At 33.9% G+C, this 18,928-nt stretch overlaps 1 protein-coding gene across 1 annotated transcript; it reads right to left on the reverse strand.

Moving 5' to 3' along the window:
* Positions 1–9,494: 9,494 nt before the first annotated feature.
* LOC141596300 (phosphoglucan phosphatase DSP4, amyloplastic) lies at positions 9,495–18,372 on the reverse strand. The gene is made up of 14 exons (XM_074416414.1): positions 18,088–18,372; positions 17,780–17,852; positions 17,626–17,676; positions 16,781–16,880; positions 16,529–16,605; positions 16,378–16,454; positions 16,172–16,252; positions 14,909–15,041; positions 13,999–14,058; positions 13,091–13,147; positions 12,162–12,257; positions 11,242–11,301; positions 10,680–10,781; positions 9,495–9,865 (listed from the first exon to the last, which is right to left on the reverse strand). Exons 1-14 carry the CDS (start codon positions 18,111–18,113, stop codon positions 9,725–9,727), a joined length of 1,134 nt encoding a protein of 377 aa, XP_074272515.1. The 5' UTR covers positions 18,114–18,372; the 3' UTR covers positions 9,495–9,724.
* Positions 18,373–18,928: the final 556 nt, after the last annotated feature.

Consider the following 18,928-nt stretch of genomic DNA (forward strand, 5'->3'; position numbering starts at 1 on the left):
TTGAACCTAATTCGACGTCCAACCCGATTTAATAATAAGCAAATACATCTATTAATATTCATACGTTTTTTTTATCATAATTAAAGTATGTGCAAATGATATGAACCTATACTCTAATGATATAATTTTTTTCAACACAACTTTAATTATATTATTTAAACGTAGTATATTTACCACACCTACATTATTTTTTTTTTTAACATAATTCTAATTATATTATTTAAACGTGGTATATTTACCACACCTACATTATTTTTCAATGTAAGACATATAAAATCTATAGGTAGAAAATATAATGATATAAACTTTTAAGAGCTCTCCAAGACAATACTTAAGAGACTCAAAAGATTTTGGGTTGATGCATAAGTTCCAAGTATGCCTCCTATTTATAATTATAGAATCACCCACCTTATACTAATCTTTCAATGTGGGACAATTCTACTATTTATATGTAGTATGTTCACCACACTTACTTATTTTCCAATGTGGGACAAAACATACTAAAAAGTACACAATTTTACATATTAAGAAGTACATCATCTTTAATATGTGCAAATAATATGAAATTTATACTCTAATGATATCATTTTTTACCACAAAACTAATTATATTATTTTCATAATTTTTTTAACGATATTTTTTTGACAAATGAAATGTAAAAGTTTGATATAAAATTGGAAATATCACTTGAATATAATTTAGGAAATATACATATTATAATAATTAAAAGATTTTTCACTTTATTTTTTACATAAAAAATTATACTTTCCTAAATTTATTTTTGGTGATGTGGACGCTCTCAGATCGCTCGAAAAAACTCTTTTTTATATATATATATAGATTTATTAAAATCTTATACGGATTACCAAGTAAAATATGCATGCAACTAAACAATTAAAATAGGAAATTATAGCAAATCGCCCTCATAAGTTTGATATAATGTGCAATTAAGCCTCTTAATTTATAAATGTAGCAAATCAACCCCATAAGTTTCTCTTAATGTGTAATTAACCACATATCTTATTTTTAAGAATAAAATTTGCTAACTAAATATTTTACTATTATTGAAAATCAAAATTATTGATTAGATATTAATCCTAAAATTCTTGTTTATTAAAAAGCATGTTCAAATATTTTTTTATTTTTTTTTATTTTAGCGAAAAATGTTCCTAATATGAGAATTGCTAATGATGTTGCAATGAAAAGTTACATGACCAAATTTTTGTTTATGCTAAATTTGGTTCGTATTTTTCATTGAATATGTAAATATTATATTTAATTATGTAAGAAATATATTTATAATATTTTTTATATTAGAAAACAATAGATTTTAGTTAAAAAAATGGTAAAAATCTTGATTTGTGCTTAATTGCACATTTTTGAAAAGTTATGGGGCTAATTTGCTACAAGTGAAATTTAAGGAGTTGATTTGCACATAGTTCATAAATTATGAGGGTAATTTGCTACATCCGCGAAATTAAAATATAGTGAACTATAGGGATTAATTAAGTTTGCACTAAAGTCTAAACAATACGGCGATACCTTTATAATTTGCTACAAGTAAAACTTAAGGGGTTGATTTGCACATAGTTCATAAGTTATAGGGGTAATTTACTACATCCCCGAAATAGGGAAATATAGTGAACTATAGTGATTAATTAAGTTTGCACTAAAGTCTAAACAATACGGCGATACCTTTATAATTTGCTACAAGTGAAACTTAAGGGGTTGATTTGCACATAGTTCATAAGTTATAGGGGTAATTTACTACATCCCCGAAATAGGGAAATATAGTGAACTATAGTGATTAATTAAGTTTGCACTAAAGTCTAAACAATACGGCAATACCTTTATAATTTGGGTAGTTCTTATAATATTAGCTATTACATACGGTTTAGTGGTGTGATTAATTGGTGATTCTGCCACAAATTTAAGATAGTGTATAATTACGGTTTGTTAACTTTGCTTTGATGAGAGAGGAGTCATAAGGAGTTAGGGTAAGACTAATTATGGTGTTTAGTTTGGTTTATTGGAATGGATTGTAATTAATCGAGCTGATCTATTTTAATGTTCGGCTGAAATTTTTTAGGACTTGATTTAATAGTTATTGAATTTTAACCTCTACTTCAACCTCTTGGATCAAAATCGATCATATACATATATACTTTCTCCCCATTGGTTTCAAACTTCACTCTTTTATCCGGCCAGTTTAAAATGAACTACTCCCTCCCATCCACACCAAAAGTTACATTGACTTTATCACACTTGTCAAAACGTGTTTTGCAACGTGAATATCTTTAGTTATACATTATTAAAAATTATAAAAATTTGATATTCTTATAACATTCATGACGATAAACCAAACAAGATCTCACATGACTATATTTTCTCTTATAGATTAAGAATAATATCAAAGATTCTCTACGACCGTGAATAGTGCCAAAAAGTCAATATGACCTTTGGTCTGAATGGGAGGGAGTAAACAACTTTAAGTTATGAACGAATTTTATAATTCATTCGAACATCATAGCTAAATGGAAGTCAACAAAAGTCAACGTCAACGGTCAATATGATGAATAGAGGAAAAAAAAGTTCATCGGTCAAGCGAGCCAATTCAATCAAGTCAACATAAATCAATATGGTCTTCTAATTTTGCTAAAGTTTCCAATTTGGTCGTTAAATAACCTACATGATGAAATATTCACCCGCATTGTTAGAGACCAAAATGTAGTCGCAAAAGATTGAGTCGGTCGCAAATTTTGAAATAGAGAACGGTTTTCTTCGAACACTATCGTCCAACGCGTTTTGAACCAACTCAACCAAAACCTTAAGGTGATGGTTGAGGCCCAACTATTATAAATATTCTTATTACTCTCCCTCACTCAAATGCCCGTTGGGCTTGAAGAGTGGTTGGTTGTGCACCGGCTCCCTCGTACCGTGTGCTGGTATTCTACTTCCAGAGTTTTTGAGGGGTTTTGAGGTGTGATACCATGATAGATGAACCAACTCAACCAAAACCTTAAGGTGATGGTTAAGGCCCAACTATTATAAATATTCCTATTACTAGTAAGGCTACCCCTTTTTTAAGCCTAGTCCAGACATGGCCCGACACTAACAACTCCTGATGCCGCACCACTAGAGGCCCTTGCCCTTAGCCCAGCCCGCATTGACCCGTCACATCTCAGTGACACCCCTACTCGACTACTCCTACGTGAATCAAACATCTCGTTATCTTTTACCCTTGTTAACATTTCATATTCACTTTTAATCCATACAAAAGTTTATTCACCGCCTCATTTAAATTAAATGCTAAAAATCCACCTCTTTAGTTAATACATCAAATCAATGAAATCGGAGTTGATACGTAGGTATTAAATAGACTTAGTAAACGAGGAATTAAAGGCGGATCTCATGCGCAGTAAATGCAATGGAGTAGTAATTCCATTCCATGAATTAAACAAAGTGAAGAAATGATGAAACATAACGTGGTAGTGTAATAATTAAGACAAGAAATCAGTAAAATAAAGAAAAAAATTGGTTGTCGTTAAATGCATGATTTCTGAGTCACTACACCTCGTAATTATGCTGACTAAAAGTGGAAAAAGTGAACGGATCCCAAAGTCGTGTCAATTACTCTACATTCTAGGTAGATTTCTAAAGCACATCAACCCCTTCCCTTCAACTTCTTTCCTAACTCCGAGGTAAAAAGTAGCTGGGCAACTTCTTCATTCTATTCATTCGAGTATTCGGTAATTATTGAGGGAGACGGTCTGCCACAACAAAACGGTTTATTTTTATAAATAGTAAATCTCTCTAGTAATGGGTATTATCCGTCATAACCTTGTGACGAGTTAAAGCAAAAATAGAGTGTTTAGGGAATCACAAATGTCTTTTCTTTATCTACCCATGTGGATTTTATTTGACTCATCAGAAGTTTGTGATGGATATTCCCCGTCACAAATGAGAATTTATGTTTTATAAAAATCACTCTTTGATTAATACAGTAGTAATAAATGAAAGACACTTTTACAGAAAAAGACCGTCTTATTCTGAAATTTGTGCACTTTTTTACTCTTTGCCGGAATAATAAGAAATTCTAAATCAAGACAGTGTTATAACGTAAGACAGTCATTTTCTCTAAAAAAACACATTTATTATTACTATCGATAAAAGAGTTACTTTTATATAAATGGACCGTCTTACCGTGTGAGACTACTGTCTCATACAATACACCTGTCCTCTGTCGATTCTTTAAGTTTTTCTTATTTAAGCGTTTTACTCATTTTTTTACATTTTCATTAGGATATGTAAAACTTACCTCTTCTTTACTCCGTATATCTCATCTCTTATTCGTGGTTGGCACCTTATCTAATCGTTGTACAATAATTTTACTGTGTTATATAACAGTTTTACTGAAGGCCGACTATTTTATTACGAGTAATTAAGAAAAGAGGCCTTTGTTGTAAAAACAAAAAATAAAGGTCCAACTGTAGGCATCTAAATTAACTGTCACCAAACGCAATCGTTTGTCCTTTTGTGATTCTCTCCAAACTTCTACGCAACTCAACCAACCAAACCCCATCTAACCCTTTTCCCACTTTTCACCATTTCATCATAAAATCACATACTTCTACATACCTTTGATTATTCATGGAAACATAGAATCCTATTTAAGACGGTTTTAAGCTTATACACGACTCTTCCATGCTATTCGACTCATTTATACTAATTATAGAGACTGTGTTGTAAGTCTCGGACCGTTCTTAAGCAAGACTAATTTATATGACATATTTGATCTAAGACCTGAAACACAGATGTCAGCTAACTTAGCTGTTAAACTCACTCAATTACTCCTAAGTCATAACCTGGGTTTGTCACCTTCATATTTGCTTTTGTGGGCCCTTTTACATGGAAAAAAATCTCAATAAGTAATTAATTTAAGGTAGAAAAATTGACATATAATATAAAAAAAAAATGGAAAATAAATAAATAAATTGGGATTTTTTTTTTTTTTTTTTTTTTTGCAATTGTATAATTTTTACTAGTGACTAATTTTTTTTTAGCTAAAATGGATTTATGAACGAAATTGATTAACCTGGCCTACATAGATCTGGATTTGTTGCTGACATTTATAAGCAAGAATATGTAGAAGATATTAAAATGATTAACATTAGAACGATGAACAATTGAACAAGGATCAAATCGACGAATAAAAGCAATTAAATTCCGTAATTGAGACATTAGACAGATTTCAACGACGAATACATTAGTAATCGAGAATGATTACCCATTTAAAATAAAAATAACCAGTGTAAAACTATATTTACTACATCTAAATACAAGTAAATCATAAGTAAAACCGTATAAAAAACCCGAAAAAAAAAAATAAGATCAGATAATTGGGGTGGCAATTGAAACATGAGTGTTAGAATTAATTCGATCAAATGCAAGAGAAGTACTCCTTTTAAGTACTTTACGAGAATTGAGCTGTTCAAAACTCGATGAAAAGAATTCTTGTACTGCTTGTTCAGTAGGAATTGCTGTCGAAAACTCGAGTTTTTTAACACAGTGCATAGCCACCGGCCGTCGTCTCTTTCTCGGGGCCGGTGGTGGAGAACGAGGTGCAGGAATCTTATTCTCGTCGGATGTTGGTGTTTTTGGGGTTTCCTCTCCTTTTGAGACGGGTTTCTTGGTATTGGGCATTTTCATTGTTTTTGCTGGTTAAGAACAGATATTACACTTGATCTTAATCTTAGCCAGAAGGCCGAGAAAGGTTAGGTATTTTTTATTTTTTTGAGAAAATCGGAATGAGTCGAGTTTCGGGGAGTGAAGAAGGAGGGATGGGGTAGATGAGGGAATGTGTTGGTTTATAAGGTGGTTGGGGTAAAGGGAGAAGAGTAGGGAAGGCGTGTACGGGAAGGTAAGGAATGAAGGGGAAGTATTAGGAGGAGGAAGAGTAGAAAGAAAGGGAGAGTGTAAGAAATGAATAATGAGCTTTTTGTCATGTGTAAATCATATGTTGTGTTTATATATATGGGAAAATAGGTGTGGTTGTAATGTTGTATTGTCTTTTTCTTCCTTGTTTGGGGATTTTTACTTTTGAATTGTTGTATTTGTCACACCCCATTATCGAGTTTGATCGAAATTTTAAGTTTTCTATTGTGGGATAGAGCTGGTAGAAGTGTATCTGATTTGAGGAACCGTATTAAACATGACTTAAAAGTATGATTCATTATAGTTGGTAAGATGAGTGGACATATGATCGAGTTTGATCGGAATTTTAAGTTTATTATTACGGTATAGAGCTGGTAAAAGTGGACTTGATTCGAGGAATTTAATTGGTTGGAAAATTTGGTGAATTGGGAGGGTGTGACTCGATTAAATTGATAATAATGATAAGAAACTTATTTGTTTTAATTGAAGGAATTTGAATTTTTGTGTGTAAAAACTGAATTGCCTTTGTTCTACTTGTCACCCCATTATTGAGTTTGATCGGAATTTTAAGTTTCCTAATTATGGGATAGAGCTGGTAAAAGTGGATATGATTCGATAAATTTGATTTGAGGTGTTTGGTATATGTACGTAATTCACCAGAATTGGAAAATTTGTTGAATTTTAAGTTTTTTATTATTGGATTGAGCTGGTAAAATTGGACCCGATTCAAGGAATTTGATTGGAATTGGAGAATTTGGTGAATTGGGACGGTGTGACTCGATTAGATTGACAATGATATAAAAATTATTTGTTTTAACTGAAGGAATTTGAATTTAAGTGTGTAAAAACTGACTCGAGGTAATTCAATGTTTAATAATGAATTAGCTAAATAATGGACTAAACAAGATTTAAGAAAAATGGAGTGATCCAACTTCTTTTTTCAAAAAATTAAAATTTCTCAGAATTATTTGGGGAAAAAAACTGAGGAAAAGGATTACGCATCGGATGTATTACCTCATACCCTTCTATTTTTTGAGTTTATATGTATTTTTTTTTGAGCATTTAAAATTTACCAGTTCTATAATAATTTTTTGATGACAAAACTCAAAATTAATTGAATTTATAAGTATAGTTTTTGAGCAATGTTATATTTTTTTCGCTTAATGTTTAAATAAATAAGCTCAAAAACTTTATACTAAAAACTCATATTTTTTTAAAATAAAACTCAAAAAATTTATCATAAAACTCAGAAAGTACAAAATTCGGATGTACTACCTTTGATGTACAATCTATGTACTGAAAAAAACTCTTTGGGTAGTTGTTTGGTTACTTTAACAAAACACATAAATCGGGAAATCCCATAAATTTTATATTGAGTCTGGTTAAATTGAGATACAGATCATACTTGAATTCTCAGTTTGAGTGTCAGGTCAGATACAAATCAAATTATTCAGGTCGAGTTATTTGGATCGGAACTAGTTTGTCTAGTTGGGACTTGGGAGAGTTGAGGGTATGAAATTGAGGCAGGCAACAGATCAGGTGGTGCACATTGGACAGCAACATATTTCAACTTTTAACAGAAAATATTTAGTGGGGTAACTTTTATATTGCTACAGGATATTTTTTTTCATTTGCTTTTTGAGTTTATGACTTTGCTTATGTTTGGGATTTCGGATTTCCTTTTACACTTGCCCATTCTAAGCTATTAAATTACCCAAATTTTTTTTTTAAGACGGATATATCCATCTTAAACAATAAAATGGGTCAAATATAAATGAAATAAAAAATAAAGAGTAAGTCTTGCTTAAAACGGGTCGGATTTTAAGACGGGTCGTTGTGTGAGAGGAAATGGGTAGAGGGGACAAAGGTGGGACCCCCCATGTGCTTCTCCACTCACCCTAAATGGGTATTTTGTGAGAGAATATGGTATCCGTCTTATTAATAAGACGGATACCTTGGTCTGAAATAAGAATTGGTGAAAAATAAAATGTCTAAAAAATGACAAACTTTTGTCCTGTCTAACTATATAGATTCGTATTTGAATCGGTTTATACCTAAGACGGATATGATCGTCTTAAGGAAGACCAGCTGTTGGATTAAACTATTATTACAAACTAATTTGTAGATTCCTTTACATTATCTTTCGGAAAGATGGAAGAGCCAAGAAGTGGAATCTGGTTATTCTGATTCCTTTCTAATTATCATGGTCGATTGGTCGTGCCTAATAGTTGGAATTCTTAGTTGGCTTTGAATCTTTGAATGAATGATTGATTATGTATATATCAATAATAAATAATAAATATTTAGTATAAAGTTTATGGTACATACCCATAATAAAAAATTTATGTAAATCACATTATATGGATTATTTAGAAGGAGATTGAAGGTAACGGGACATAGGACGAGAAAATGAGACCCAAAACCCAGTGAAAAAATTTATGCAAATTATTACAATCAATACACACTAATAACTGTAAGAGTCTTCTTCAATCTTAAACTCAACTTTTTACGTTTTTTTTTCATTTCAATGTTTTTACAATCACGTATGATGAATAAATAGGATTATTAGATTTTCGCATTGTTTATTATGTAAAATATCATTCAGGCTATTTTACACTAACTTATGAATATCGTATAAATTTTATTTTTGAAGTACGACATTGTATAATTCAAAGCTGTTGAGACTACAACCATAGCTGGTAAAAGTATAAGAAGTGGTACTTATAACCTGGGTTTGAATCTCGTCAACAACATATTTATCCTAGTCAGTTTTCCATTTGACTGTTGTTACCATTCCGAATTTTTAATCTAATTATCCTATTTATGCATGCATGATTGTATATTTGTATATAACCCAAGAATGAGTAAAGATAAATTATGATTATGGATGGTGATCTGATTAAATTAATAAACATTATCCATGACAAAAAGATAAACACAATCAATGATAATAATAACATTATCTATTTATCAGAATTATAATCCCAATATAGCAAAAGATGGCATGAATCCTTGTGATTAGGTAAACAGCTAATTACCTAAACAGGATTATTAAGTCAAACTAAGCTGGATTCAAGGCTTGGATGTTGGAACTTCATCACATTTCTTCCTCGAACCTCTACAAATCTTCCTTTTATTCTCAACCTTGTTTACTTCGGGTTCCGATCCTCTCCTCGATCCTAGGGCCATATCTTACAAATACAGTATTTGTAAATTGTAATACAGTAGAGACTCGGAAAAGAATTGAACCTGTGTTCTACTGTCATGATACTTCTGTCTCAAGTCTTAATCACTAGGCTATGACCTATTTATCCATAATCTCAACAATATATGCTCACGTCAAATCGTCTAGTATTCTAATAATGTACGCGTACAAGTTTAATTCTAACTCGGAGATGCATAAACAAGCAAATAGGCCCCAACCGTAAAGCCAGGTAATGAAGTTTAGAGCCGAAAATATACATTGAAAATTTCGTGAAGGGCATTTTTTTTTTTTTGACAGCAACAAATAGCATAGTTTACAAAAGAGCTTCCTGAGCAAGATTATGAGCTTACTGAGCTTACTGGGAGCGGTGAAGGGCATCTTATTAATGTTATAGAGTAGCTTAAAAAAGTGTCGAACATTTTACAGTCGTACTATAGTCTATAGAGATTATATGGCTTACTAGGAGCGGTAATATGTGCTATCCCCTCGCTCTACCACTGAGTAGACTTTGAACAACACGGATTGCTGATACGTAAGCAGTGACATCTTAGTTATTCATACTAGCTAATACACAGTCCAGGCCACTTATAGTCCTCGCTCGTCAGTTGATACGTTCTCAAGAAATTGGCGTATAGTAAGGCGTTCAGTACTGGTAAGAGACGGGTCATCACCGGTCAGTCTCTTCCTCAATTGGGCAATTTCACCGTCTGGATCGTCAGAAAGAACCTGTAATTTGGCAGTAATAGTTTTAGAGGCGCAAACAGATAAGAACTCGGACATCAGATAACCATGGAACAATATTAAAGGATATACAAGAATATCCGAGCCTTGTAAGTTGTACCCTTGATAATTTGGGACCGACTTAACATGAATCGCAATGAGAATCCTTTACCAGTGGCTCTGGGACACTTTAGAAAAACTGAGACCCATGTTGGATCTCAGACATTGGGTTTACATCCTTGTCGAATACTTACTGTGTTTGAGTAACATAGTATAAGGTGAAACACACGCCAAATTTCGTTGGGTGTCCATGAATAATTCCCACTGGAATTACTCGTGTGTGTTATCCATGGTATTACGGTTTCTGATCTCACATCTTTGCTCAACTTGTACCATCCACATCTTATTGTACTCCTTAATTTTCGTGCAAGAGAAAATGTGAAGCCTATTCATGGACACAAGGGTATAAAAAAGTAGAAAGACAGACACTAGGAAGCTTATTCGTGGACAAAGGGCTATAAGAAAGTAGAAAGACAAAGACAAGCATGTCGAGTAAAACTAAGCGAGTTCATAATGCTAAAACTCTAAGTATGCTAGTTGTTCTTCATCCTCCATTGCTAGCGCTAACACTTGTGACTTGACACAACAAGCATGAAGACCATAAAATTTTGTGTAGGTTTCAGCATTTTACATATTGATTTTTCTCATGCAATAACTCAGCAGAAGATATCATAATATCGAGTGTGCATGAAACAATAGTTGCCTGAGAGAATACATAAAATAGCATTAAATAATTACTCCGTAAAATTTAGAAACACACCTCAACATAATTGTTGACGTTATCATTTGGAGGAGTGATAAGCTCATGTTCATTGCAGACCCATTCACCATCAACGACATACTTGTACTCATATCGTCCTTCCTGTTACAAGAGACAGCGAAGCTGATTATGACTCATTGATCTACGTCATCCAGTTGCATACTTGCATAAACGAATACGTAGAATATCAGTAAAAATAAAGATTCTGTACTCTAAATAGTTGTTCTTGGCGTCCATAATAAACATTTGAGATTCTTTGGCACGATAAATGAAGGATCATACTAAGAGATAGATGAAAATGCAATTTTTTTTATTTGAGTGAAGATGAAAATGTAGTTTCAGAGTTCCAGTACAGATGCGTAGTCACAAACAGTTCCATATCGCATTTATATTTTACTCACTTCCTTTTTGGTACATTACAAAATAACTGACATCTCTACATTGAAAATTCCCAAGTCAGAGTAATGATGATATCCATCTCTCATTAAGCTGGGACACCATATATCTGATGTATGGACTAATCTATAAATATTAGACTGAAAGGGAGTAGTTAATTAGTTACCGGTAATTCTCGTTGAAGTATCCATGCATCTTGTCCCTTGTCATATTTCAACGGAATTTTCTGAGGCGACAAAACTGATTTAGTAACAGTTTTAAAATTCCATTAGATATCTAGAACAAAGTTGCAAAAAATAATGGCTGGTAACAATTCATATATATCTGCATATATATAAAATCACAAATTTCAATTGACGCAGAATCAGAAAACCAAGATTTTACCAGTATCCAACTCCAAGGTTGGTAACTGGGAATCCTGAAGGGCAGAGTGCTTAGTCCATATAACCAGAAAAAATTTCATAATCCATTAAATACGGTGAATTGAAGGTTACGGGTTAAGGGTGTGACTAACAATCTCCTTTGTGTACCCACCACCACCACCATTTCCTATTTTACTTCCAATTTCCCTTCATTGCCCTCATAACAATAACCACCGTTTCAAGTAAGACCAAAGAAGTAAAACCCTGAGATTCCATCATGATGAAAAGCTAAAAGACAATGACTGTTGTTTGTTCTTATGTTAGGGTAACGGCTTGTTTGAGACTCTCTCTATCAAACATTGCGCGCATGTCATTATCGTGAAGGCGTCAACTCACGGGGGAGGATCCTTGTCCAATTTGGTGTGTCATCCAAACTCAACCCTTGTCCCATTTGAATATCCTTCTGCCACAGTTTTTGAAACAAATAAAATGGGAAATCAATCTGCCACTTCAGTGATGGGTTTGAAGGAGTGAGAGATGGGAAATAGGAATGGACACCAATTGGGACAGGAGACGAAACAGGCAATCACTGCGATATATGGTTCATCATCCGAAGACAACAGTTAAATGGATCTTGAGCTAGTAAACAATGGGATAAAGCACAACAAACATATTTTCAACAAAACGAAATGTCAAGACGAGTTTAAATTTTGCAGATCATTACCTGGCCCCATCCAACATCAAGTCCAGATATCTCAACAACTTTACAATTTGGCTTCTTCCATTTGAATTCTACTGCTTTTTTCTTCATCCCCGTGAGCTTGAGTTTGAAAAGGCCAAATGAAGAGCAAAAAGGGATTTAGAATAAATTGCTAAGTAAACTGAAAAAATATGGATTCATGTCAATTGTACCACAGAGGGAAAGAAAACAGCAAAATAGACAAACTGTGACTCTCGAAGTCTCGAGCAGGAAGAGCACCAGACAGCCATTAAATCAGCAAAAAAAGAAAGCTACAAACTAGAGTTAAAGAAACTTCAATTTGAACATACAAACTACACTCAAATGTCTTATGAGCAATCATTAGCACAAATTAGGCTTATCACCACTCATCATCATAGATGGAGAAAAAAAAATCAGATACCATGATGACCATATACATAGAAGAAAAATATTGAGCTAGGAACTTTCCTGCAACACACCAGAGACCCCATAACTTATTAATTTGAGTGGATCTTTAAATTCTGGTCACTTAGAAATTAGAATATGACCTCCAGATGAAGGAATTGTATGTAATAAATGACCGAAAATTTGGAATTGGCTTAGAGCCAACCAAACATAAGTGAAATCGACAACAAACAATTTTTTTTGCTGTAAAAGGACTGTTGGCACATAGCAGTTCAATAGGAGCAAATATTATCACAAGTGATATTTATTTAGCAAACAACTGTTAAAACACAAAGCATATTTAAAACCGATCAGGAAGCCTGATTAAGCATTATAACCAAGTGGAGACTATCGCAAAACACGAGTGTATCATAATTGATCATTTTAAGAACATCTGATTCTATTAGTTAACTACAAATGGTGAAACTTCTTTTGCAAATTATGACATGACCTAATTTTGTGGAAAACAGTGATCTGAAAATACTTACAATATCCGCAGTTGCACTTTTTATAGCATCCACTTTGGGACAGCAAGAACGCTTACTCTGAAAAAAAAAAGGTATCCAATAAGAATCCTCTAAGCCCTCATCAACACGATATAGACCTACCAAGTATATACTTCGAAAGCGTCCAAACAGATATATGCCCACTTTTTGAAGAATCAAACTGCAGTCTCGCCTAATGTGCATTGTTCATCCATGATTTAATATATTTGTTGTTCAAGAGTACAACTACCATGTCAACCGCGATACCAATCCCTTATGAATTACAGTGTATTTTTATTTTTTTTTGTTCTAGTTCTTCTATGCTCTTCCTTAGCCCATTATTCACAACTTCTGTTGCTTTCTCTCACCCTCTTTTGAAATCAAAACGAGAAGAGTTGCACTAACATTTATTCGAAAAAACAAATCTGCAAAAATGAGCCTCGCGTACACGAGGCTCGTGTTTGGACCTTACACGAGTTACACCTTCACCTCGCCGATTAAAACTAAGCTTTTAATATATTTATCCTTATTAGATCGGAGATTTTATCGTAACTAATCAAACTGAGTGTTAGAACAGAGTTCATAGATATCTAGTTTTGCCTTCTCCGGCCAATCCGACTTTTAAATCTTGTTTTGTGTACCTATACCTGGCCCAAATGCTGTATCTGTTTTCAAAGGAATTATCGTCAAGTGTTCTATCTAATTATCTATAGGATCGTAGTCTTACAAAATTTCATTTCGGTAGTTGTTCGAGTGTTGGCTGGAGCTTAATCATCTATCTAGGTTTTTATAAATTACTGAGCTGCTCCTACACTTGAGTCTCCTTGACAGTAAAAAAACAGATATTCGGATTGATAAAAAAAACTTCAACCAGAACAACTTCATCGCTTTTGGAAAGAGTGCACACTTACCAGTATCAATCGGTGCGCTTCATTTAGGTCATACTCTTGAACCCAGTACATGTAGGCCAACTGCAATAACCAATTATATTGATCAGAGCCATACTAAAAGGTGTATATATAAATCCTACACCATAGATGCATCAGTGATGGAAAAAGTCAATTAGAAAGATAGAAGAGGTAAAGTGGAGAAACAGGAAAGGAGACAAAAAAAGGCTTCATTCGCTCTCACAGTCTCACTAACTTATGGGCAGGAGAAACAGCACGCATAAGGACTGGAGTTTTGTTCACTGGATTATTTATGGGTAAGAGAGACTAATGTCTTTCTGGAAGATGTTAGTACATGGAATTTCTTTAAGAGGTACTACAATATAAAGGAACTAAATTCCTTTGGAAAAAATATTTCACAAAAGTAAACAAGACCGCGTTTGAGCGTGAAACGCAATACAACTGGTTAGCTGGCTGGCATGAGATATCCAAATCCAATTTGAAATATATTGGGTTAAACTGACTAGCGCCACGAAAGTTGGCTAATTAAGATATTAGGTTACTTAAAAACGTGATTGAGCCCTGCATACCCAAGGCCGGATCAACTCGGATCTGGTCATATTCAGGTTTAATTCGAGTATGGTTCAGTGTCTCTTACAGACTTGGGCTAAGGCAGGTAGCATTAGAAAGAAAAACTCAAGTATGTCAGTTTGACCAGATTGAACTTTTCGAAGTCTAGAAATTACAATGACTCCTTAGTCCTTCCTCTCACTCAATGAGTCAAAATTGTATTTTAATGCTGGTAGTAAAAACAGATGTTTACTCCGAAGAAAGATAAATTATGCATAACACTCAGCATGATTTTTCTGTCAATTACGCATGTAAACTAGAAAATAATTGGAATTGAAATTGGAATCGAATGATTTGTACTCACAGCAACAGCAGGAGCTCTACCCATCCCAGCAGTGCAGTGTATGTAAGCAACACCTCCATTTCGCTTAATAGCCTTGTACAATATGCCAACTACGACTGGGAGCCTCATCCGGAGATCGAACCCATCAAAGTCCCTGTTGTACAATCACTATTATCCAACATCTATCAACAATGTACCGGGAGTATTAAAAAAAATTAAATTTAAGCACAATGAGTGATAATATATATGGAGTATATAGGACCTTATTTCCTTTTAAAAAAAGGAAACACCAGGTTAACTACTACATGAACGAATAAAGGTCAACAATGATGACTATTGAGTATAAATACACTCCCTTTAAAGGAAAGAGGAGAGGTCACCCCTGCTTTCGGCTCGCTTGGGATAAGGGTTAACTACATTACCTGAGCAATAGAGCGCAAAGAGGAGAGACTGGTGGTAAATGGTGGAAGTGAAGGGTGGAAAGTGGAGGTGATGGAGGAACTACTACTCCCATATGTTGGTAATGTGTTACCCTACGGAGAGAGATGGGTAACTATTCCTCCCTTTAAGGGTCACAATTACCCTCTCTTCCCCATTTTCACATTCCAGTGTTCCACCACCATCACTAGTCTCCATATTATTCTCCAAGTAAAACGTTATTACCCTAATAATAACTAGCCCTAAAAGATCAAAGAAAAATTCCAAATCAAAGCTGAGATAGACATATTAGTAATTTTATTATTCAGCACTAGCGATGTTCCAAATAAAGACCAAGAAGAATTATAGTATGACGGTCAGAGCAAACCAAAAATGTTAAGACTTAGGTTCTCATTTTGTCCTACGGTACAATAGAATTACCCAAAACTTGATAAATTCTCAATTGGATGAACATGTTAGATCCACTACCAAGAAACTCTTCTATTCATTTGGAAAACCCTCAACTCTGTAGCTCTCTGCTTATTTCAGTGACCTCAGGTTGATTCCTGATAATATCTCCTTCTAACATGCTGACGTAGCAAATGCAACTTCATCACTTTATATGAATTCAAAGAAGATGTTTAGTTTGTGTTGAAGTGGTCTAAGAAAAATGGACATGGTCATACTGTTTATTCCCTAAATGCTTCATATTGTAAGCCTGAGGTCCCTAAAGTGAGAAAAATTTACAAAAGCAATAATGTTTACCCTAGTGCCTCATTGGCTCCCGCTTATGCACCAATATGCAAAAGATAAGATGCTGAAGTGGAGATTAAGTTCACTGTGCTAAAAGTAAAAAAGTACGCCTACCTGATTTCAGCTCGAATATGTTCAATATCAGTACATGTCTCTGCATACTTCTGAATAGCGGTAATGTCAACTCCAAAATATCTAGACTACGTTTAAGAAACAGCAGGAAGTATCTTGGGACATGGGAACTTAAGCAAATACTACTGTTAATAAACAGAAGTCATGTGTAAAAAGATGAACCACAGGAAGACTATTTGCAAGGATACTGAAGATCAGGATCTTGTTGAAGACAGAAAATTGTTCTAACTCCGATATTCCTCAGCTTGTCAACATCTTCTGGAGTCTGCATTCGAGACACTGCGTTAATAGTGTTTACCTGGGCCTAGAAAGAAAGCAAAGGCGTAGAATAAAAATTACCTGCAGACATGAGCCAACAATCAGGTCCGGGCGAATGAAATTGTAGTTTATCCCCAATTCGTGCCTATACGTCAGAGCTGTCAATTTGAGAGTTTAAAAACAGAAAATCATTAGCACGTTTAATGCAACACATGCTAAGTAAATTAAAACAGGAGTGCAAGAATGCCTTTTGTAGCAGCTGATGCCTGATAGTGTTAAAACAATGAGCATTTTACTTACGCTATTTGAAAGGTTTACAGCAATAGTACTTACAAGCACCCATTGCTTCCGTCATGGTACTACTGTACTCATCTGATTTCTCCTCCTCTACGGCTTCACTCATCTCACTACTGGGTTTGGAGCCAGATACCGCCTGCATATACAGAATGGGTTTTAATAGTACTTGGTACTTTGAAAGACATCGAACCAGATCCTCACTACAAAAATAAATAAATAACTAAATCCCAGGAACCAATCTCTTGACGGATACTTAATCTTAAACTTCCGTGATTACATTACACTCGAATATGGAAAGGGTACACCCATCTGTCGAAACTCTCAGAATCACCACAAGAAGATCTAAGCTTAGGAATCCGAGATTGATGTATCCAGTACATGTATTGATACTCATGCCTTAGTCGCGATTGCAGTGTCAGTTCACTGTCCACATATCCTCACAAAACGTCAAAGTATCAGTACAGTTTTGATTTTGATTCAACATACTGCGTATTTTAGAGCGTAACTACCTGTAGCATACCCATGCGGCGCATACAATGTGTGAACGATTCCATCCACAATTCCACATATGTACGTGCTCTTAGCTTTCATTTGTTCATATACGACAAGGACGGCCATATACACTCAACATCTACCATTTCAAAATGCAACAGGTTCCATAATGTAAACTACATTCTCCAAGCACACACATAACTTTGACAGTAACCAGAACACGTGAATATGACATAACATCAAAAACAACAGCATTAAGCCAATGACACAAGATCTCCCACAAATAAAGGGGTAAATGGAACAATATCAATGATACAGCAACACAGATGGGTTGTTTCCGAATGACCCAAAATGAAAATTACGACAACAAACAGCAACCCGAGAATTACCTCCACAACCATATGATGTCCACGATCTAAACCATTCAAATTCCTCATAGGCTGCAAAACCCAAATCAAACATATTATAACCAAACCTTAGAATCTAATCAATGGCATAAACATGTTAAATCATCAATAACACTAATGAATTGGTAATTAGTACCAGTATCATATGAGCATAGGTTGAAGTTCTAGCTTCATTGGGTTTAATCTGCACTGTTGGTAATGCAGAGATCCTGATCAATAATACAAGCAACACAAATCCAATCAATTAAAATCAATCAACAGTAAAATTGAATTGGGCAGTTATAAAATCTAACAAATTATTCGAGAATCAGTTAGTCTCATGTAAGGCCGTTTATACAAACATCATGACACATTAAAGTTAAAAAGTTAGTTACTCCGTACTTGGTTAAGACCGTCTTAAATAAGAATTTGTAATCGGGAATTAGTAAGTATGGTTAATTTTACCTGGGAAAGTTGTGAAGACAATTCATCGGAGTGTGATTGTTGAAAAGTTGCAGGTTTCTTGGAATGAGTACTACTTCTATACTTCTGTGGACTCACACTTCCCAGTTCACAGTTCACAGTTCACAGTTCCCAGTATTTTTTAATGGCGCGAGAGTCGAGACATATCGGTCTCCGTCTTAAATAATAAAACGAATTAAATAGAGGATGGGAGTTACCGAGTACTCAGTATAAGATAAACAAAAAAAAAAAAATTGTCTACGAATAATAAACAAGCTCGTGTCTCATCTAAGTATATACTGTAGGATATTATATGATCCGTTTAGCATTTTACGGTTAAAACGGTCATGACCGTCTACTAGATCTATCAAACGGGTCAGGCGGGTTGGATTTCGAGTGGGATTAGAATATGGATCAGGTTACGTTTAGAGTACGGGTCAAGTAATAATTTCTATTGCTTTTTTTAACGAATTTTTTAATCATAAAAATATTTTTTAAAAATGTACGGTAGTATATTTAAAATTAATATTTTATAATATTCAATGTTTACACTAATTATATTGACATAATATTTAAAATAAAGTTTTTAAAATAATTATATTATTATTAAATATTATAAAAGCTATATAAAATTGACTTTTTAATTGTGTTTGTAATTTTAAATAATAAAAATAATAATTTTTTAACTATTTTATCAAATATAATACTCCCCCCCTATTCATTATAACTCTTCAGTCTTCCCCCTTCTTTTTTCATCTATTCATATAACTCTCATCATTTCCTTATTTAGTTAAATTTTATACTTATTTTAATCACCTCAGTTCACCACAATACCCCACAATTC

Source organism: Silene latifolia, chromosome 8 (assembly GCF_048544455.1).
Source record: "Silene latifolia isolate original U9 population chromosome 8, ASM4854445v1, whole genome shotgun sequence".
Taxonomy (NCBI): Eukaryota; Viridiplantae; Streptophyta; class Magnoliopsida; order Caryophyllales; family Caryophyllaceae; genus Silene; species Silene latifolia.